This window comes from Antechinus flavipes, chromosome 4 (genome assembly GCF_016432865.1).
Source record: "Antechinus flavipes isolate AdamAnt ecotype Samford, QLD, Australia chromosome 4, AdamAnt_v2, whole genome shotgun sequence".
Taxonomy (NCBI): Eukaryota; Metazoa; Chordata; class Mammalia; order Dasyuromorphia; family Dasyuridae; genus Antechinus; species Antechinus flavipes.
This window is the reverse complement of record NC_067401.1, coordinates 306,947,073-306,969,935: the sequence shown is the minus strand read 5'-3', so window position 1 is coordinate 306,969,935 and position 22,863 is coordinate 306,947,073. Positions and strand designations below refer to the sequence as shown.

At 32.6% G+C, this 22,863-nt stretch overlaps 1 protein-coding gene across 2 annotated transcripts in view; it reads right to left on the bottom strand.

Moving 5' to 3' along the window:
• Positions 1-531: 531 nt before the first annotated feature.
• The window catches only part of RNF217 (ring finger protein 217), a 155,088-nt gene continuing 132,756 nt past the window's right edge, over positions 532-22,863 (bottom strand). The window contains exons 5-7 of one of the 2 annotated variants that reach the window (XM_051997683.1): positions 13,598-13,669; positions 11,937-11,996; positions 532-2,123 (exon numbers count right to left, since the gene is read on the bottom strand). In XM_051997683.1, coding sequence (XP_051853643.1) covers positions 2,098-2,123; positions 11,937-11,996; positions 13,598-13,669 — 158 coding nt within the window. In that variant the 3' untranslated portion in view covers positions 532-2,097. Of the gene's footprint in view, positions 11,997-13,597; positions 13,670-22,863 lie in introns of both variants that reach the window. The other variant, XM_051997684.1, reaches the window with a different exon arrangement.

Genomic DNA, 22,863 nt, shown 5'->3' with positions numbered 1-22,863 from the left:
CTTATTATTTTCCACTTAGTTCTTCAAGCCTTTACTATTTGCCCCTAGGTCTAGTTAATGACTAAAAAGGGCCTGGCTCCATAGAAAAATGGCTGGAGTACAAGCGTTTTAGTTTGCAGAGCCAATTTATCAATATACTTAATAAATGCAACTCCCAGAACTTATGTGGAAGTTAATGTTCAAAGACTTCACTAAGGTCTCTTTTTTGGGATTTAAACTTAGATCTTCAAATTCTAAATCCAGCCCATTTTTCCCTTAAAAAAAAGTTTCATTGATACTTTTATTTTTATATAACAACTTTATTCCTACTAATAACTGGTGACAAGGAAAACATTTAAACATAACTGACTCAAGGGCTATGTCTAATAGTGTGTAGAATATTCTACACATCGAATATTTTACCTGTCCAAGAAAAAGAAGTGAGTTTATTTTTCCCTTCATCTTCCCAAGACACTATCATTCAGCTTTCTTAAAAGCAAAAACAATCAATATAAATATAAAACAAACATATAAATAAAATAAAGACAACAGTTATGTTTTTTTTCTCAAACTTTATTAGACTTTACTAGATGACACTGAATGATGAACTGCACTGGATTGTGCATGTCAATAGGTACTTCCACTATAATTCAGATGGCAGAATCCAGATAACAACAAGCAAAATATTTTATTTCCCACAATAATTTTCATAAGAGTATCATGTTTTTGTAGTCTTTCATAGGCTTGGATAAAATAAACTACCAGTTCTTAAAAAAAAAATAACCAAAGACTCAGTGACTAATGTTGTGAGTCCATAAGTTATTTTGTAAAATATCCCCAAGATTTTGGACTTGAGAATCCTCTTTTCACTTGGAATTTGTCACTGTGATTTGACACCTATATTATTCTAACTGCCAGCAGTAAATGAAGTTAAATTTACTAAAATGGAGTAGTATTCTCTCATACAACACAATACATAAATGTATAACTGAATAATAAGCAAAAGATTTTTCAAAATTTAGTGTTAAAAAAATCTATTAATTTTAAGGTCCTGGCCAGCAGGATTTTTGGCAGGAGGACTTTTTTTCTTTTCAATTATTTGTACAAGTACATATACAACCTGTTTATATCTTTTTTGAGGACATGATTTAGTGTAGCTTTTAATGATACATTTATCAGGACAAACTAAATGACACACAACTATGGTACAGATTACAGAAAAGACAAGAGAGGAGGCAGTTTGTGTGGGTTGCCTAAAACAAAAAATATTGACAAAATTACCCAAGATGGACAAATCAGTGAAACACATATCAGAAAGCTAAGCAAAAGTTTCAAGTGAATACCTCACACTATCATTCTACAGCGTTTATTTGAAAGGTATATTGTAGGTAAAATATTGCCAAAGATGAGCTTGAGAAAAATCTGTTCTGGAAATGTTATATGGGTTACAATTTTTTAAATGTCTTATTAGAAAGTAATTTTGTCCTACTCATAAATAAAGAGCATGATGGATAAAGACTGAGAGCTATTTTAACTGTTTAAGTGATAATGGGAAGACAGAGTTCTTTGGAATTGCTATACTTGAAATAACCAGTGCATTTTGAGCTCTACTTAGTAGATTTAAGAGAAATTGCAGTTGTACCAATTTAAACCTTTGGTATTTGATGTCATACCTTTTTTTTTTCTTCACATAACCAACTGCTTAAAAATGAGTGCCAATTTTTTTTAAATCCAGTAATTTATCTATGACATTAAAATTGCCTATATTCACTGAAAAAGCATATCTTTATCACATGAAAGAATATGTAGTTCCCTTTGTGTCTTTAAGAGGGAAGCAAACACAACTCTGGCAAAATTCCTGAATTACCATGGGTCTTTTCGGAGTAGAAATAAATCTAATGTAATGAAATAATAAGGCACCAATAAAGGATTTTAAAATGTTAATTCTACTTACACAAAGCACCGAAAGTTAAAGGTTGTAGGGAAGAGACTTTAACATTAATGGAAAATGAGCATTATATCAATTTTCTAAGCATTTAATTATCATTTTTTCTTCCTTTTGTTAAATACTACACAAACACTATAATGATACATACCTTACTTAATATCCTGAAAATTTTATTCATTGAAACCAATATGCAGTCCTAAAAAAATTAAATATTGTTATAATGTGGAAATAAAAAGTGGCTTTGGACAAAATCCAGCTCTATAGCAATTTAAATTCCTTATTTTTGAACATTTTCATAAAAACAAAAGCTAAAATTTTCTTCTATTTCTCCAATTCTCTTGAGAACATTTTCGTGATGTTCATAGATTGTATTTTATTGTAATTATAGCTGGGGTATGATTTCATCTAGGATAGTGAATTACTGAAAATCTGATGCCATCTGATACAATATATGAAAGACTGAGAAAGAAATTACAAAACTTTATTTTGTATGAGGAAACAAGGAAAAGAAGAATATCATTCTCAAGGCACATTCTGATACTGAACCCCAAATACCACAAATTGTTATATTATTCTGATTGAAAAACAGATATGGATATCAGGCAATAAATTCTATTTAACTTAATGAAACGTTTTATAGAACTACTGACTGATAGCCAAAAGCTAATAGCTAAAGCATTGTTTTAGATTTAAGAATTTTCTTTTAGAACTTTCACTAGACTGTAAGTGATGCAAAATTGGTCATATTCAGTATTCTGCAAGAGATGAAATAATTATTTCTTAGAATTGGCAATTTTAAACTAGAAGTAATTTATATTACCAAAATTCATTTATCTATTTACTTTATGTGAAAAATGTTAAGATGTGGACAGATTAAAACTAATTTAATTCATGTGTTTTCAATGAAATTGAATATTTTTATGGTCCATTCCTCTTTCTCCCTCCCCCCATCTTTTTTTGTTTGTTTTTTTTTCTGATTTAGACCTATAATTTCATTGGTATAAGTAACTCCTCTGTGGCTTAGTATGGAGTACTGAGAAAGTAAGTGTCAGGGGTAGGATTTTAATCTTCATTATCTGGTGCTCAAGTCTAGCACTCTGTCCACTATGTCACAATGCTTCTAATTTATGACCATATCTTAATCATCTACTTTAAACATAGGACAAATAGTCTGAAATTCTAAGGTCAGGATGGGTGGAGTAGGAAGAAGGATAGGTTTATTAGGTTGGTAGGATTTATTTTTTCATGATTTATTATTGTTTTTGTTTCTTAGAACAGTTACTTAACAATAACCTCCCAATATATAATGTATTATAACTTACTAACAATTCTTATTATGCCAGTGTTCTTTGTATTTGTGATGTAAAAGTATATTATTTGATTTCTTTCGAGTGTCCCACATCTTTAAATGTGGGCTCTCAAAACTTAGTGGCAGAATGTTGAAGATGAGTCTTATGGAAAAAGAAAGGGAGAACATAAATGTTGCTTAAAAAAATATTAGCTCCAATGCTGTAGGTGATATCTATTAAGGTCTTTCAAGGATTTTTATACTCTCAGTTACCACACTGTAGGACTAAGATGGTCAAATAGCAAAATTAAGGTACTGAGGAGTGACAATATGTAACTTTCTTTTTAAAGCATTAGAAATATGTGTGTATAAAAAGGGTGTTTTTTCTCTTATGTTGTCTGAATGGAAGAAGACATATTTAAGGAGCTCTTTTATCTCCTTCATTCTCATTCCTCAATTTCTTGCCCTGTATATGGAAAATAAATTATTACTGAAGATATAATAATTGTTTCAGGACAAGAGTATCTCTTAGAAATGACAGCCAGTGAAATCTTGGAATTCAAATAGAAGCTAACTAAAAAGAAGTGATAGGAAAAGTACTAAGATTCCTGAGTGACTACAGTGTAATTATTTTTAAACTTCTAAAGAGATTATACCAAGTTTAGACTCTTCTCTACTCTCCTTCCTCACATCCCAATGGGGGGAAAAAGGGAAGATGTTAGAAGGCTCTTAGCACCAATATGCTAGTTAGCCCATGAGGTTAATGCAGTAGAAAGACATTCAGTAAATTGGTATGCTTTCCCCTCCCTAACTTATCAGTTGTGAAAAGGAAACCCAGGTCAGCTTTCATGTTACTGTTTTAGCACTTCCTGATTCTAAATTCAGGTAAATGAGGACACTATGTATCTGATAAGCATATGATTTAAACTCTCCTCCAAGTTAAGTACTCCTTTTCCCTTCCAAATCTCAACTTATCTTCAAATTTGCTGCTTAACTGGCGCCATTGTTTAGGAGCTAGGTACATGATAAAAAATCCTTTCTCTTCATTTGTCTAAGGATAACATCTATCTATATATTTATATAAAAGAGGAAATTAGGGCATTTGCAACTGATACAATACAATTACTACTGAGAAAAAGGGATGATATTAGCTATACTTTACATGATCTAACAGAGATTATTTAATGGCATGGAACCCTTAATTTAATGTTGCACACAGTTGGATCCAGCATCTCGTATATCATGATGCCATACTATCTATTTTATTGTAGTCCCCCCAAATTCTGTAAAATCCTCTGGAAGAAAAATTTCTCTGTAATCTAATTCCATTTGGCTACTGCATATTTATCAATTTTTCTATTAAATATCAATTTACAATTAAGTAGCATTTTATATTTTTTGGAATGTTTTCACATCTAATGAGATAATGGATCATTATAATAATTCTGGGGCAATGAGCAGGACAAATATTATTACCCTCATTTTGCAGAGGAGCAAATAGAGGCTCAGAGAGGAAAAGAGATTCCTAATGACAAACAGGTTGGGGCTAGAGCAGGATTTCTGATATCTTATTTAGAGCCCCATTACATCATTCTCTTTCTTAGTTTGTAGGTGGAAGATGGTCGAGGTCATTCTCTGCCCTAATGTCAAAAAAATAACCAAAAATTTATAATTATTATGCTGGTTTTAAAAAACACCATCAAATTAATGAAAATACATTGACTTTTAGAAAAGTTAGAGTAACATTAATCTTATAATATAGCTTGTTTTCTAAAAATTCATTTGTAAGTCATTTGGAAATCAGAATTCATTTTTCCATAGAAACTTAAAATATAATAATTAGGTTCCTTGGTCAGTGCCTGATATATATAATGTTAGTATAGTAATAAAAAGTTTGACCATATGCAAATAACATTTCTATAGGGAAATGCCCTTAGAATCTGGGATAAAAGAACATTTCTTTGCAGGATTCCCACACCAGAACAAGCCACTAATAGTGACTGAGTTAAGAGCAGAAATTCTATCAAGCTGGAGCATAGTAACAGGAATAAAGCCTTTAATTAGTTGTGGAGTAAGGGTCTTAGATTTTCCACAAGTATGAAGAAATATTTAGTTCAATCCTCAGTCACTTCTTAGTACTGGCTAGTACCCTACCCACAAAGTCTTTTTCTTTTTCATGCCTTGGAGATTGAACCACCTGATTTACTCTCTACTGATACTATCTATTGCTCTTGACCAAGGTTTCTTTTTCTCCTGGCTCATTACAGAACAGAATGTAATTTCAGAGCTTCCCTATTTGCTTCTAGGAAGGAAGATCCCAAGGAAAGGCAGAGGAGAAGGAAGAGGATTTTAAGTGGCACTGACTATTTTCATTGTATAGAAGGATATAGATAGGTCAGAGACTGTCTATACTCTGATGTCCTTTGTTCAGATTACTGCTTTAAAATCAATTCGTTCATTTCTTCCTAGGAAATGGTGGACATTTCTCAATGCTGACATTTGCACCAATAAGAAGGAAAATATTTCCATTCATTTTTAATACTGTTTTTTTTCTTTCCAAGTTAAATAAGTCTTAGTTATAAATTATTCTAATTTCCAGTGCAGTTACGATTCAACCACAAAGCAATTTTTATCTGAATTTAATTTTTCTACATTTAGCAGCAATTACAAAGATAAGAAAGAATTTGCCCTACATTTAATAGGATAGAAACAGGTAGCAATTACTAAAGACTAAAATAAGTAAGGATTTTTATGAGGAAAAATTGCAATGTACTATTTATTGCCCCACTCAATTGGGGAAGGAAAGTTACTTAATGTTAAAGAAAAAAGTAGCCCATGATCAAAAATTAATGGGATGGAATAAGTGATACAAAGGAAAAAAGACATCTTTTTCTTTGTCATTTATATTTGCCTTATGTGCCTAAGTTTTCTTTTAAACTTATACATAGTAATCAACTTACATGAGAATGCTCCTTGAAAGACCACATGTAATAATATTACATTGTACTTTCTACTGTTTGTTGCATTTTAGGTAAAGGGCATGGTTTTCAGAAGATGGTTACCATCAGTTCAAAAGGAAACCCAGTGGTTTTACAAATACCTTGCTGTTTATAATTGGTTACATTTTTTTTTTCAGTGATTGCTAAGGCAAATGGCTTTCTTATTTGAACTTTACTTCAATAAAAGCACATGCAATTAATATTTGCCCTGCTGAAAATATTAGAACTATATTAAAACCCAGTTATATTTGTTAGGGCCTGTAATTTTATTGGTATGGGGGACCTGTGGAGTTGAGAAACTTCTACTACTGAAGTAGACTAGCAACTGTACTGAATGTTAAAAGTCTTGAGAGTTCCTTGGGGCATTAAGAGACTTATGACTTGTGTAGGGTCACAAATGTGTCAGAGGCAGATCCTGAAACTATCCATTGTGTACTTCTTCTCAAAACTCCATTGTAACATGGCTATGACACAATGATGTTGACTTGGATAGACAAGAAGTTTAATTATATATACAGAATCATGATAACCACATAAAGAAATGCCTTCTAGGACAATTAGAGTGTAATATGTATGTTAGTCTTAGCTTCTAAAGCTAGTCTTAAGGGAATGAAGGAATTGTCTTTTGTTTTCTAATTTTTAAAAAAAGTCAAATTTTAAATTCATAGTTTGCCTAAAAAAGTATTATCTCAGATCATGAAATAGCCAAAAATGTCAGACTTGCTTGCTTTAAATTAATTGTATGCATCAATGTTTTCCTTATCCTATTTCCATTAAAAATTTAACTTGGGGAAAGACATGGTCTCCCAATTTCTTTGCTTCCCTGAGGCCTCCTTCCTTTGATTCCTGCTATTTTGACACATAATAGAGACTATAGGTTTGTGTACTCAGAAAGGACCATGAACTTATTTTAAGTAATAATAAGAAACAGCAAGGAATAAACATAATTGAAAATTCAACATGTTTGAATTGGCTGTTGGTAGTTATAACTTTTTTTTATTAGTTAGAGGAAGTCTAGTTACTGTATTCTTTAGCCTTGTTGCACCATTTTCTTACAATGAGATTATAAAGGACATCAAATGTTTTCAAATAAATACTCCAACTAGGTTATTAATAAACATTGTATCTATCATGGAACTTCTGATACAAATTGCTAGGATTAAGTTTTCTATATGCCTAATATTTCAACCATTTTTACCCTAAAAGTTTTCTTAGTTCGGGTGACATAGACCTTCAATGGTGTGTCCATTTCATCTGTTTTACAGCTTTATTTTTTGTTTAGAAGTAAAAATAAAGTGTAAAACATTTGTAAACTCTTCTACATTCTCTTAAGGAAACAAAATATGTATCTTGAATAGCTATGGAAAAATATTTTTAAACCAATTTTGCATAGCTTTATAAACCCCAACTTCATAATAATCTAATTATTCAAGTGGCACAGAGGACTTTAGAGGACTTTAAAGTGCATTTGCTAACTTTAAGGCTATATTTATATTGTGTTCTTAAGAAAAATAAAACAAATTCACTACAAATGGTAAAGAATTCAGTGACAAAAATGAATCAATCACCCTTCGTTCTCTGAAACAAAATAGGGCTAAACACAGGTTTTGATATGACAACTTGATTTTTAAGGCATATAATTCATTTTGTTTAAGAGTTTAAAATATTACTATGGCTTTTAGTATGAAAGTTCTTATGGGATTCAGTAAGAAAGAAAACTTATTTTAAATACAGTGTTATCCATTTTTTAACCTTTTAAAAAATATAAATACAAATATAACAAGCAGCAATAAAATCAAGAATTAAAAACATTCTCTGTAATATACAAGTAGTTTTATCAGTTTGGTAGGAATACTCTAGCTTTCAACACATGCAGAGAAAGTAAGAAAAGAATACAGTTTTCCTTTGTATACTATGTCAGAAATCTATTTTTTTTCTTTATTTCTTTAGTAAGAAGTGTGTTTCTATGGGGTGGAAGTCAAAAGGTAAGGAAAGCAGGGAGTAACAAAAAGGAATAGAGAGATAGAAGAGCAAAAGTGAAGAAAATAAAGGATATTACAAAGTGAGGGATTTAGGGGAGCAGTAAGGCCACCCATTCAAAAAGAAAGGGCTGGGAGATGCAGGTAGCTATAGTTTTATGGGCACCACTGAATCTTGATACCTCAGCAACAAGAATACAATCAGATAGAAGGTTGTAATCCTTGGTATCTTGGATTGTATCCTGTCTGTCCAGGTGTCAGGATACAATACCTTCTATCAGGAAATCTAAGCCACAGGAAATAAATGATATCTGTGCCAGAACATCAAAATATACAGATTTTTCTCTTAACCTCAGTCACAAAGAATCTTAATGGGCTAAAATAAATGTTACATTATCACTTGATATATTGTGAAGAAAATCAATATATCCTGAGACCTTGCAAGTATGAAGTATTCCATACTCCATCTTGATACTTCTTGAATTAGTCTGGCTTTTCATGGCAATAACAAAATCAAGTATCATTAATCATCTAACATTTTAATAGACTTTTAATAATGGTAAGAATGAATGACACAGTGAGACAGTAAATGTGAAAATGGTAGTATGTTAGGGAAATGGTAATATGTTGGGAAAAGTATTCCAGCTTTATAGAGTAATTTTTATTTCTAAAATTTCATCATTTCAATAGATTACTTTCAAACAATGAGGCAACCTGACAAATATACCCTTGCTTTGTCAAACTATTGGCATTCACTCATATTTTTTTTAAAACGGAAAAGATGAAAATTTTCTTTTAGCTCCTTCTTTTGGCAAGGTATCCAATCTGAATAACTGAGTAGATGAAATGTATATGGAAAATAAGCACCCTGTCCTTAAAACAAAAATGCAACTATAACTTTCTTCTAGATTAAGTCTTTTCAGTTTCTTTAGACCAGAAGAATGATAGAAAAGCACATGCTATGCATAATTTACAATGGTCATTTAATTTTTTTTTTTTTTGGCAAATGCCTTTAGATATGAAATAAAATGCCACGACTAAATACAAGGCAGAAAACAAATTTTTTTCCTCTACTTGATTACATTAAAACACTACAAAAGATATTTCTGTAAACATGCTACTAAAATTTTTCTAACAGTGGATTTTTTGAAAAATTATAATTCACACACAAGTTATAGATAGGGTTTTACCCTCAATGATGGCACTAAAGTAAAAATAAAAAATTACTTTCATTCTATTTTCTTTTTTAAAGTTCTTCATTATACTACTACCAAAACTTCAGAAATTATTACTTCAAGCTACTTGAAAGAAAAGGGTAGGTATATCAACTTTCTGCTGTGACAAATGTATAAATTAATTTTTAAAAAATCAATAAAACAGAATAATGGAAATCCTGTGCAACCAAATGCAGAAATAATTCAAAGTACTAAAAGTTTTTACTGACTTCATATCAGACACCAACTCTACCATCCAGAAGTTGGAAAATTTTCTAAATAATATAAAAATACCCCCCTAAAGATAAGTTATTTAAAGGAAGGAATACAAATCCCTGAGTAAGCCATAGACAACAGATATAATGGACCTAAGAAAATAGATTATCTAGGACCAGACATATACTATTCAACTAGCCCATATGTGTGCATACAATTATATGCAACCATAAAAAGATTTTATATAAACATATATATGTATAACATACATATGTACATTCATATATGCACACATACAAGATTGAGGGCAAATGCTTATATACATAAATTATAAAAACAAAGGCCCACGTCAGGAAAATATGCCTTGCAAAGATACAATACGTTTAAGACATATAAATATAGGGGTTTTATCTGGAAACCCTTTCAAACTTGGTACTATTTGAAACAATAGTACTACTTTTCTTATATGAAGTTTACTCTTTCAAAAGATGTTTTTCCAGAATCATTAAGGGATAGTACATCTTCATGATGAAATGGATGATTACTCCAGGAGGTCTATTATGCCCATACAATGCATTAAATGAGAAAAGAAAGCAAACTGTCTCAAGACTGATACAAGTAAAGTACCCTATCATCAGTTCAGCCCAAAATGACACTTTGTCTCATCATTTGGAGTCCAATAAAGAGCAACTATGTGTATGGATATCAAGTGTTTCAAAAAAGGAATTGACGCTGATCAATGTTATATCCATGGTACATAGCTAGGTTTTAAAGTTGTGGAGGCAGTTATAAAGAACTTGAGCTTCTTGGGCTCCATTTTGTACACATTGCCAGTGAACTTTCATGATTAAAACAAGGGTTGGCAAATATTAATCTATGTCTCCTTGTTCTCGAAGAAACTGGGGATCTGAAACACTTCCAGAAACATTTTCCTTCATTTATTTTCTCCATTTTCTTCTCTAGCAGCAGATTTGGGGTTTTGTTTGTTTGCATTTTAAAAGTATATAATCATGATCACAGGAACCTTGTTTTTAGTGAACCCCTTCCACAAAAATATCACTAACATACTAACAAAAGTTTGAACAGCAGGCATGAGACTTACATCTGAAAACAAATCTTGTTTCTGTGAAAAGTCCAAGATCAAATAAAGAAGGGAGAGGAAAGAATACAGAATTTTAATCTTAAGTACAATTCTTTAGGACCACAATTTTAAAATTTTCTGATTCTATAAAGGATTTTTAGATTTAAAGAAGTTTTCATTTTAAATAAAACCTATTCTTTGGATCGACTAATGAAATTCTCATGTATTTTCATGGAAATTCATGTTGTTCTATGCACAGTAAAGTATGCACCAAAAGGAAAATAAGGAGCATTTTTCCAAGACTAAGCTTCTTAGACCATTATATCAATTCTATTGGTCCACAAAATTTGGTATTTTACTAAATTACATTATCTATATTTTTTAAATAGTAAGAGGAGATTTCTTGGATATCTTCCATATTGATCTTGTATATTCTGAGATAACAGAAAATTTAAGTCCAATCTCAAACAGCCCTATGACAATATGGAAGAATATTGTAGTACCATGTGACTCAATAACTATTGTGTTATTGGGACCAACTCTAATACATATTTCCTTACATATCTACATAAGAGTTTCACTAAGCCACATGCTTCTTCTTATTAATTTGTTTTCATTAGTTCCCTCTTAGGCACTGAGATTTTTGGCAACTGCAACTCCTGCCAAATGGCTGAATCACACTGCTTGGTCCATAGGTAGAAATAAATGGATAATATGATGAGCCTCTGTCTTCTGAAATTTGACTTTGCTTAATGGTAGACATGGACACGAGCTATTCAGAGCAAGTCCCAAAAGATGAGCAGAAGATTCAGTGTTCAGGACATAAAGACAATTTAAATTATTTTCATCTATTTTTCATAGAAATTCTAAACAGATAAGCTGCATATTGTTAACAAAAATGCTTTCTTAATAGGACAATAGGAAGGGTTATAGTTTAAATATAGAAGTCTATGAAAGTAATCTGGAGAGCAGCTCCTTGATTTTTTTTAAAAGCAGCAATCAGAAAGGGGTAAAGGAGGAGGCTACCATTTTTGGAGTGCACCATAGCAAGGAGGCATTTGGGCCTGCAGCAGTGAACCAAGAGAAGAGGAGATGGCAAAAAGTCCCTCTTAGTTTTCAGGATGGTGACTTGTATATGGATGCCCATGTTCTTCATTGCACCATTTTGTATAACCCTTGGCAGGGCTCAGATCAGTGCGGATGAAAAAAGTTTGCTTTTCACCAGGGCATACCTGTCCGTGATCTTTTTCTTTGCTTTTTACAAAGGCAATAGATGGGAAATACAAATAAACCTGAAAAAAAAAAACAATATTATTAGATAATGATATACTTTATATCATGAAGTTTATTGTTTGTGATCGATAAACTATACATAAATTATCATCCTTTTAATGTTCAAAATTTATTCAACAAATCATTGAGAATCCTTTCTAATTTGTGAGACGTCAAAAACTCTGCCTTCAAGTTGTTAAAGCCTATTCCCATTTTACAAGGATGTGCTTTTAGGGAAGTTAGAATGCTATTTCATATCCTGTAATGTCAATTTTCTTAGACCATATGGACAGTTGACTTGATCCCAAGCATCTTCCTTTGAATAAATCTATTATGACATTTTTAATTTTAATTAAATGAAAATATTTGAATCTTTAAATATATAATAAGGTAAGACCTCAAAGTTTATTACAAATAATTTTCAGGGCCAAATATTTTAGTTAATTTTTTTTCTTTAAATAAATACACAATAATGCAATAGATTTCATATGTTACTTCCTTGTTGTGACTATTTTCATATTAAACACTATACTTTCAGTTAAAATAAATGTCTAAAGAGAAGTAGATTCTTATTCCTTTGATGTAAGTCAAAAAATAAATTTCTCAAACCATTATGCCTAGAGTTATGAAAAAGAGAAAATTTGATAGTGAATTATTTATTAAACTAAGTCTATTGCCTCCACTAAGTCTTACTCTCATGTCCCATGATGACCTGGATCTGGCCCTAGTTCTCCAAAGCTATTCCCAAGGAGGCAAGCACTAGAAGGGCTTATTGTGGCTTTAAATACAAGTCCAGTAACAATTTATGTTTCTCATCATGGTATTTGATTAGCCAGTTGCAGAATTGACCATCTCCATAAAGTTTGCCAAAAGATGATGATATATTTTGAACACAGCAACTCATGAAGAGCTATCTTTTTGGTAGTGGCACTGCAGGGTCACAATATGCACATCATAATGAAATCCTAGGGTTTTTTTAAAGCACTAAAATAGACTATTAAAAAAATCAAACCTATTATTTTATTGGTGTAGGCAACTCCCAATAAAGAACTTCTATTAATACAGATAGACTATTTCTATTCATATAGATAGATCTTCTCTGCAATTTGTAATTTCAGAGAATTCTCTGGAGTTATTGAGAACTTAAGTGATTTGACCATGGTCGTAAAGTCAGGATATTATCAGAAGTATTCATATCTTTCTGCCCCTTAAGATCAACTTTCTATCTACTATACCATACTTCCACTAAGCTTGAACTTAATAATTACAATTAAGAGGGGCTCATATTTATATAGTGTTTTAAAAGTAAACAAAGCACTTTACTTAAAAGAACAATATCATTTGATTAATTGGAGAGATGAAGTACCTTTTGCTAAAGCACCTAAAACTTGTATCAGGACTGGGACTCTATGACTACTGCTCTTAATAATCGGGGGATGACTATTTTATCAGATAACTAATTTTTCTACTGCTAGAACAAAGTCAATTCTTTCAAATAGTCAACAGAAATATAAGCACGTCACAATAAGTGATTCCTGTTATTTCTTCTCATGTTTTCATCATTCTAAAAGAGTTCCAATATCTGTAATATATAATTGAGGGAAAAAAAAATTAACCTTACCTATTACAACGGCTATGGCCCCAAGTGCCAGTCCCAAAACCAATATCAGAGGTGCAATGATTAATTTTCCAGCTGAAAAAAAAAGCCATAATGGAAAAATTTTTGTAGATTTATACAGCTCCTTTCAACTTTTAATATCTTTATCATTAAATATAATACATATGCAGATGAAAATATTCTGTACAAATCTAATTTTCTTTGAAGTTTTTTTTAATCAGGTTGTCACTTCTATTTGTACAAGGAGTTAAAGTGCCTATTTTAATCCAACAATTTCATAGAACACACATTCACAAAACTTTATAAATATGATTATTATATAGATAGAACACAAAAACCAGAACAAAATCTTTTAAGATCAGCATCTTCTTGCGTTTAACTTTTACATTAATAATAACACAACTTTGTTTATAATTTGGAAAAAGATTAAAAACTGATTTATACTTACATTCTGTCTTAGAGGCAAACAAAGGATGATGTATTATGTATTTGGCACTTGATGACACCTAATTATATAAGTGCTTGATCCTAGCCAACATTTTGAAGACAAAGGGCTCTGATTATAGATAAGCTTCTGGTGATCAAAGCCTGAATGTTTAGGTATATATAGTACTGAAAGACAGGTGTTGTGAGCTATCTCATAGGCTCATTTAAACATGGTAGAATAGCATTACATGATAACAGACTGCAATATTTTTCACCAGAAACCACCCCTCTTCCAAACTTTCCTATTTTTGTCAAGGACAGCATTATGTTTCTCGTAAACCAGGATCAAAATCTTGGTATCCATCTTTCATTCTCACTCACAATCACTTCCAAAGTCTTGTTAATTTTACTAATAACATCTCTCACATCTGTTCTCTTCTCTCCATTCATGTAGTCCTACATTAGTTTGGGTGCTCCTCATTCTAATAATAGCTTCCTAATTGGTCTTCTTGCCTAAGTATTTCCCCACCTCTCCAATTCATTCTTCACACAGCTCTAAATATGATACTCCTAAGGACTAATCATGTCACACTCCTGGGCAATAAACTTCAGTGACTTTCCTTCTAAGACCAAATAAATACTTCTGTTTGTCCTTTGAAGCTCTTACAACCTGGCTTCAACTTACTTTTCCAGCCTGATCATACATCACTTCACTTACTCTCTGATCCAGTCAAATTTGCCTTCTTGTACTTCCTCAGACATGATTTTTCTGCCATTGCCTTTGCAGACTGTCCTCCATAGTTGGAATGCATTCCCCTTCATTTCTGACTTTTAGAATTCCTAATTTTCTTCTTGGCTTTGTTCAAGTACCACCTCTTTTTCTTGGTCCTTAGTTCCTAAAGCCTCCACAACAATGTTAATATTTTGTATATACTTATAAATGTATGTGTTTTTTCCTTCTACAGAGTGCAAGGTTTCTGAGAGGAAGGAATGTTTAATTTTTGTAATTGATAAGGGAAACAATGCTTGCTAATTGATTTCATATTCATATATATGCATACATATAGACAAATACAGATACATGTATTATGCACACATATATGTCCATATGTTTGGAAATAAATAAGTCTCAAAATCTAGTTCAGGGGATAGTACTACGGTTACTGGTTATAGTAATGGAGAAAGGAGTAAATCTTGAGGCAGAAGTCTAAGGGTGTGAAATAACACGATCTATCAGAGTACTCAATGATTCTGTTGGATTGAAATATTATTACTTTTTCAGATGGAAGTTTCTCATACAAGGTAGAGAAAATTCTGCTTTTAGCAGGGTACACAATGGTAACAAAAGCATGAGATATTATTTTTCTCAGATGGATCACTAGGCATTCTCACCATACATGGCAATAGGTTTCAAGGGGTTAAAAATTTAAATTACATCCATAAAAGGGATTAGGCTGGACCTCCACCCTGCTTTGTTTAGGGGTAGAAAAGGGAAAGGAAGGTGTTAGGATAGGACACTTATTATCTATTGTAGACTCTACCTACTTGGGTATAGAATGGTAACAGAAAGCTATAGAGCTGCTATAACAAGAGGGGAGAAAAGTTACAGGACAAGGAGGGCTCTAACCTAATCTTTGAGAAAGCCCAAAGCTGGGGAATCTGCTGTTAGTGGACTGAGGTGATCTTCTAGGGGGCAGAGCTGAAAGAAATTCTTTTGATCCTGCTTTATACTTGGAGAAACAACTATATCATACTATGAACAATGCCCAAAAGTTCTACAGAATAGTGAGAATACTACATCAAATGTTCTCCTCAACTGTAGGAATCCATATTAGCAGGATTTTTTAAAAAGCTGAAGATGACAAGAGTTTTCCTTTAAAAGAAACATAGATTCTTACAATTGCCCTCCTTTTGTAATCTGATGAATTCCTTTGTCTCAAAGACCTTGTTCTTTTCTCTAGAGGGATACTACTAACCCAATGCCAAAATTATTCTTTCTTTATTTATAGGATCCAATTCTTGCCGTCAACAAAAATGACCAAAAAGTATGATCATGATCGTGATGGGCCAACTTGCCACAAAGAGATCATACTTAGCAGTGGGAGGAAGCTGAACAGAACAAGGATGGCATTACCAAGCTCAATTATGGATAATTTTACCTCCTGTAGTTGCTATGCCCCTTTCAAACCAATTCATGAAGAAAAAGATGTACTTAAGGATAAGGATGTGGGTCAAAGACTCAGTAAGAGCCTTAAAAGTAAAGTAGACTTATCATTTTACATAGAAGGAAACTGAAACTCATGTAGGTTGTGGCTTGCCCAAGGTCACATTTAGATAATGAGAAGTAGATCTGGCTCAGTGCTTCAAATCCCAAATGCAGGAAGCTATATTATGTGACTGAATGAAAAGAAGAATGAATGTTACCTATAACAACATGGTTAGCTCCAAAAATAGAATAAGACTGATGCCACATTTTTTAGGAAACCTTTTCTGACCCTAACTTCTGGAATTAAAAATTATCTTTCCTTCCCCAAATTTCTTATAACACTTCCTCTTTGTACTTATCTCCCTCCTCAGTATATCACAGTAATTTATGTATGTGTTCTTTATGCTCTAAGGTTGTCAAGAACAAGACCTATGTTGTATCTTAGCATCATGGACCAAGCAATCACTTAAATGTTTGATAGAGGAAAATTAAATACCGGCTGCTGAATATTTAGGGAGAAAGTCTAGATAGCTCACAAAAGAGAGTACCAATAGATTATATGACAATATTCTAACCAGGAGTTTTCCACTTAACTCCATCTGAAATGGGAAAGCAGCATGACACCATGGATAAAGTAATGGGCTTGTAGCCAGAACTTCTAGGTTCGAGTTCTGCCTCAGATATTTACTCTGTATGCCCCTGGATAAGTCACTTCTTAGTCTCTTTTAGCCTCAGTTTCCCCATCTTAAAAATTATACATAATATCAATAATAAATACCATCTATATTACAGGGTTTTATGAGAATAAATTAAGAATATGTATAAAGGACTTTGCAAATGTTAAAGTCCCAAATAAATATTCTCTATATTATCATATTAGTGTTTTGTTTCCTGGATCAAAGAAAAACTTAATCACCCAATTGTAAATTATGGCAATAGTTTCCCCAATGAAATAGGCATAAAATTATGGACTGAAAAACATCATACTTTGAAATTTTAAGTAAAATATGTACACAAAATTTAACTCTGTGAAATACTCAATAACAAGAAAGAATAGACTACTAGGTTTTCTGATATAACCTTATAATTTTTGTACTTTTAAGTTTGTGAGTGGGAAATAAACAATAATGAACTGCTATTTGTATTGAAATTCTACCCTGTGGAAAGAAGAATTTGCCCAACTTGCATTGGGGAATTACTTAATCCACTGTGTGATCATGTTTGTTTTGACACATTAAAATGGAATAGATGTCAAGTTGCACACATGGATTAAGAAAATCAGTTTCATGATCAAAATACAGAAAAGTAATGGTGGGACAGTAATTCTTCTCAAAAAAGATCCAGGGATCTGAATTCACTGCAAGCTTAATGGCAATATTAAATGTCAGCCTAAAAAACTAATGTAAATTTAGGATGGATTAAGAGAGACACAGTATCCAGAATTAGAAAGGTGATTTGGTGTATTTTGTCCTGATTAGGTAACACTAGGGAAAACATGTTTGGTTCTGGTTGTTTCAATTTAACAGAAAAGCCACAGAAGGATAACTAAAATGATGAAGAATCTTCAGTTGACATCATAATAAGGATCAACTAGAAAAAGTAGGAATATATGTCAAGGAGACTGGGGAAGATATAATAAGTATTTTCAAGTACATAAAGGGTTGCCAGTGTGTTTAACATGTATGAGACTGCCTGACATCTAGGGGGAGGGGATGGAGGGAAGGAAAGGAAAAGCTGGGACAGAAGTGATTTCAAGGGACAATGTTGAAACATTACTCATGCATATGCTCTGTCAATAAAAAGCTATAATAATAAAAAATGCATAAAAATAAAAATAAAGGGATATCAGTGGGTGAAGGATTTAATTTATTCCTATGATATGCCTTCATTTATGATAAAGGAAAAATTAGCAGCAATGAGTAGAGAAGAAAGGTGAATTAAGGGAGAAAAGCTTTTTTAAAATTAGAGATATCCAGAAGTGGAATGGCTTTCCTTGGAAGACAGTAGGTTGTTATGGGCCAGAACTCTGTACTTGAAACAAGAGTTCTTACAAGGTACTAACTCAGTGGAACTGATAAGACAATGGTTATCTTGTTTAGCATGGTGATTAATAGTTCTCTAGTTCAGTATGATTGATTTAATCTTATCACAAATAATGGTTCCCTAGTGATATAAGGATTGGTTTATACTCAGTATACTGTAAATGATGTAACTGTAATAGGGCATATAAGCTGGGACAAACTCAGCCAGGGTCAGATTTGGAGAAGACAGAGGACTGGAGGCAAGAGCTCAAGCTCTCAGAACCAAGGAGAGAGATTGACTCCATCTCACACCACATGGCGGTGGCTGGCCTGCCCTCCTGCATTTCCTCCACTGAGACCAAGGCCTGCCTGAAGGACTTCCAGAAAGCCAGCTGGGCCCCAGGCAAGGAGACAATAAAGAATTTGGACTTTTAACACCTGGTTCATTCTTATGGTGATTAATCTGTTGAAAGGAAGGCTTCTCAGAGATCACCAGAAAACCAACAGGAACATTACAGTAGGTTTCCCTAATGGAGGTCTTCAAGCCAAAGCTGAATGACCACTTGTCAGGTTTACAATAATGAGGACAGTTTAGGAGATGTGATTTGGACTAGATTGGACTATTTAAATTGCATGAAATTTGAAAATGAATAGTTTTTTTAAAGTTTAATTAATATTAATTAATTCATAATTTAAAAATTATGAAATTCCAGAGCAAGGTAGTTTGAGGATCTAGAATAACGGAAAGGTAATATTAGTAGATACTTATTTCCAAATGAATTAGTTAACAGTATTTATGACAAGATCCATTCTTGTATAAACATATGTCACAGAACCTGTAATGAGGGGGGCACTATTAATTTTAAAAGGATATACATAAGAAACAAACTACAAGAAAAAAGCCAGTAATTATTTCATCATTCTTTAGTAACTTTCATCAAAACACTCTGAATATGTATCAGTGATTCTTTATACAATATTTTGGTAAGATCAGTGGATCTACATCTACTCTACCAGCAGCAACATATAACTAAAAGACACTGAATAAGAATATAAAATTAACAAATAAACCTTCCATAGGAAGTGACATTTGCTCTTTTTCTGGAAGTTAGTCAGAAAAAGAATTCATATCTTTATTCTTCTTAAAATGTTTTTGGAATTCAGATGGTTAGAGTTGGAGAAAAGTTTTATTCTTATTCCAAAGGCCACTCCATCAACATTTCTAATGCAAAATTATTAAAAATTCAGGGTGTTCTGAAAGTCTTAGTACTGGGTACAAATTTTAATAGCTAAAATGTTTTAATAGCCTTAAAATTGAACTAAAAGTTTTGGGATACCAAAAGTCAATTACACAATCTTTTAAGCTATTAAAGCTTAAAACAGCTTTAGGACTTTGGAGAGACTCTGTATAATCAATTATTAAGTCAACTTCCAATATCAATCTTAAAATGATTACTCCATGGTATATTGAACAACATATTTTTAAAAGGAACACCTATTCTCATTCTCTCTCTCTCTCTCTCTCTTTCTCTCTCTCTCTCTCTCTCTCTCTCTCTCTCTCTCTCTCTCTCTCTTTCTCTCTCTCTCTCTCTCTCTCTCTCTCTCACTCTCTCTCTCTCTCTCTCTCTCTCTCTCTCTTTCTCTCCTCTCCCAACATACACACACATATACACACATGTGGGTGCTTTTTTACTTATGTTTTTTACCCTTAAAAAGATTTAATATAGGCAATCAGCAAAGGGCTATGAAACATAGGTTTTAGTACATTACTTTTTCAACAACTAAATTAGAACTTACACTACATAAATCATACCAACAAAGAATTACAGGATGTCAATGTTAGGAGGAATCTCAGATAGTCCAATCCATACTTGAATAATACCTCCATCTACAGTATTTCAATTTAATGTCAACATTTACTAAATGTTTTCTATTCAGAAAAGCTCTATTGTAGGCATTGTGTATGCAGAGGCAAACACAAAAAAGTTCTTCCCTTCATAGAGCTTACATTGTACTGGTGGAAACCAATATACATACAAATTTTAAAAAGGATAATTTGAGGAGAGAGAGAACATTAACAATAGTGGAATCAGGAAGGGCTTTACATCGGAGCAGCACTAAAAGGAAATTAGGGATTCAGCAGTGGGGGGGAAAAATGAACAAGAAACATACCAGGCATTGATTCATGGCAGAAAGTGTATCAAGATCAGGAAATACCTACTAATAATGGTTGGCTAGAATATAAAAGCATAGAGAGGAGAGGAAGATAACAAGAAATAAAACTAGAAAGGTAGGCTTTAGCCAAGCTGTGTGTATGTGTGTGTGTGTGGGGAAGTTAAAGGCCACATCTAGACATTTATAAATGATTCTAAAGGAAACAGAATAGCTAGATGAAGAAATGATGGGAATCTTGGCAGAGAAGGGAGTAAAATTTGTAAAACAATATATAATGTAGGAGAAGAGAGATGGGCACAGTCTGAAATGCTCTAGATTTTTAGAGAACAGATTTGAAAGGTTCAGGGAAAGGACAGCCAGGATTCCTTGGACTAAAATTTTATAGTTAAGAAACCTCAGCAGGCTTAGTAAACTCTCAAGAATAAAATTCTGGTCATAAAGCTAAATAACTCTATGTGAACGAACAGCAATGCTGTTCACCAACTTAAATTTTTTTAAAGGATGTCAAAAGATCAGAATTGGAAGGGAGCTCAGAGGCCTTCTAGAACAACAAATATCTAAATGAGAATAACCTCTAAAATATATCTGATGAGTAAGTCATCCAGTCTTTGCTTGAAGACCTGCAATGAGTGGGAAACTTTATAACTTCCCAGGCAGTTTGAAAAGCTTTAATTGTTTAAAAAAAAGTTTTTCTTTACCAACTTAAATTTATGTCATTTTTCATTTAAACCATTGTTCCTAGTTTTGCCTTCAGGAGCCAAAGCAAAATCATTTCAATCTCTCTTCCTCGGTTGATAACTTTCAGAGACTTGCATACAGCAGTCTTCACTTCTTCAGAATAAATATTCATGTATTTTTTTCTATGTAATGAAAGCTTTCTTCCAGTTGGCATCTTCAGAATTATATTCGGATTATAAATCTCCTTTCTAAAATGTGGCACCAAAACTTGGCACAATACTCCAAATGTGTATCATGAGCAGAGTGATTCTTTTCAATGTTAAGTTTGTGTCAAAATGAACTTTTACATATAGCTATTACTTGTCATTGACAAAACCAAAAATGTATTTTAAAAAAAAGTTACTCTTTGAACATTATTGCAGAACTTGTGTTGCTTGTAGGTTCAAAGGTGCGCACACACAGGCTAGAAAGCTTTAGAGCTAATTTACTAAGTATGATATATAGTTAAAAAGCACAAGGGGCTTATATTGGGGATTCACAGTTTCATATAAAAAGTCTTTTGTGTTCCTGCTTGTACATGGAAATTATAGTTGCTTATATTTGTTAAATTCAGAATAACAAAAAAAAAACTTAACATAAAAATTTCTCCTTGCATTTCATACTTTCTAGAAACAATCCTGCATCCTTTGTTGCTTGGTTGGCAGTCCTTGTAGCCAATTTCTGTGGCAAGTTGCTGTAGCAACTGCTTATCTGACACACCTGTTCTGTGCCAAAGGCTTAGTCATGGGGATCTTGATAGTAAGGCTTCACCTATTTATAGCAGGCTTCCTGTCTTGTTATTGAACATTGACTTAGCTACTTCTGACTAGCAACTGGCAGATCCTTTCTATGAAAGAAAAGAAAGAAAGGAAGGAAGGAAGGAAGGAAGAAAGGAAGGAAGAAAGGAAGGAAAGAAGGAAGGAAGGAAGAAAGGAAGGAAAGAAGGAAGGAAGCAAGGAAGGAAGAGAAAAAGCAGCTGTGGAATTTAAGATGAATTAAATATTTCTCACTTCTTTCTGCTTCTCTTTTCTTTCCACCAAGAGACTTCACTTTAATTCCCACCTTAACTCTTTATTGATTACATCATTCTCTAATTATCAGAGGGACACCAAATGAAGTTTTACCTATTTATGCCAACTTTTACTACATTTTCTTTCCATGTGACAATGGACTTGCTGTTTCTGAATAGCATTTAGGACCCATCCCAAAGTTGGGCAAAACAAAGTGTTTAGAAACCTATAAACTTATCCCAATGATAATTTTATTGCTCAAAGAACACTTCTGAAATTGTTCTCAGAGCCTTGGGTTCAAATCATCAATCATACAATTTGAGAACATGGAAAGAATTGAGAGACTGGTTGATGGAACTGAAGATATAAGCCAAGAGATGTGAAGACTCAAGGAAGACATGAAAGATGTCTTTTAAATATTTGAAAGGCTGTCATGTGAAGACTGGATTTGTTCTGTATGATCAGAGGGCAGAACTAGGAATGATGAATGGAAGTTGCAAATGGGTAAATATAGGCTTTATGTCAGGAAATAATTGCTAATAATTAGATATGTCTATTAGTGGCATGGACTGCCTCAAGAAGCAATAAGTTTACCTTTCTTGGAAGTCTTTAACCAAAAGATAGATGATCATTTATTAGGTATCTTACAGGGGGGATCTTTTGGTGTTTGTATTTATTTATTTTTTTAATTTATTAAATATTTCTCAATTATAT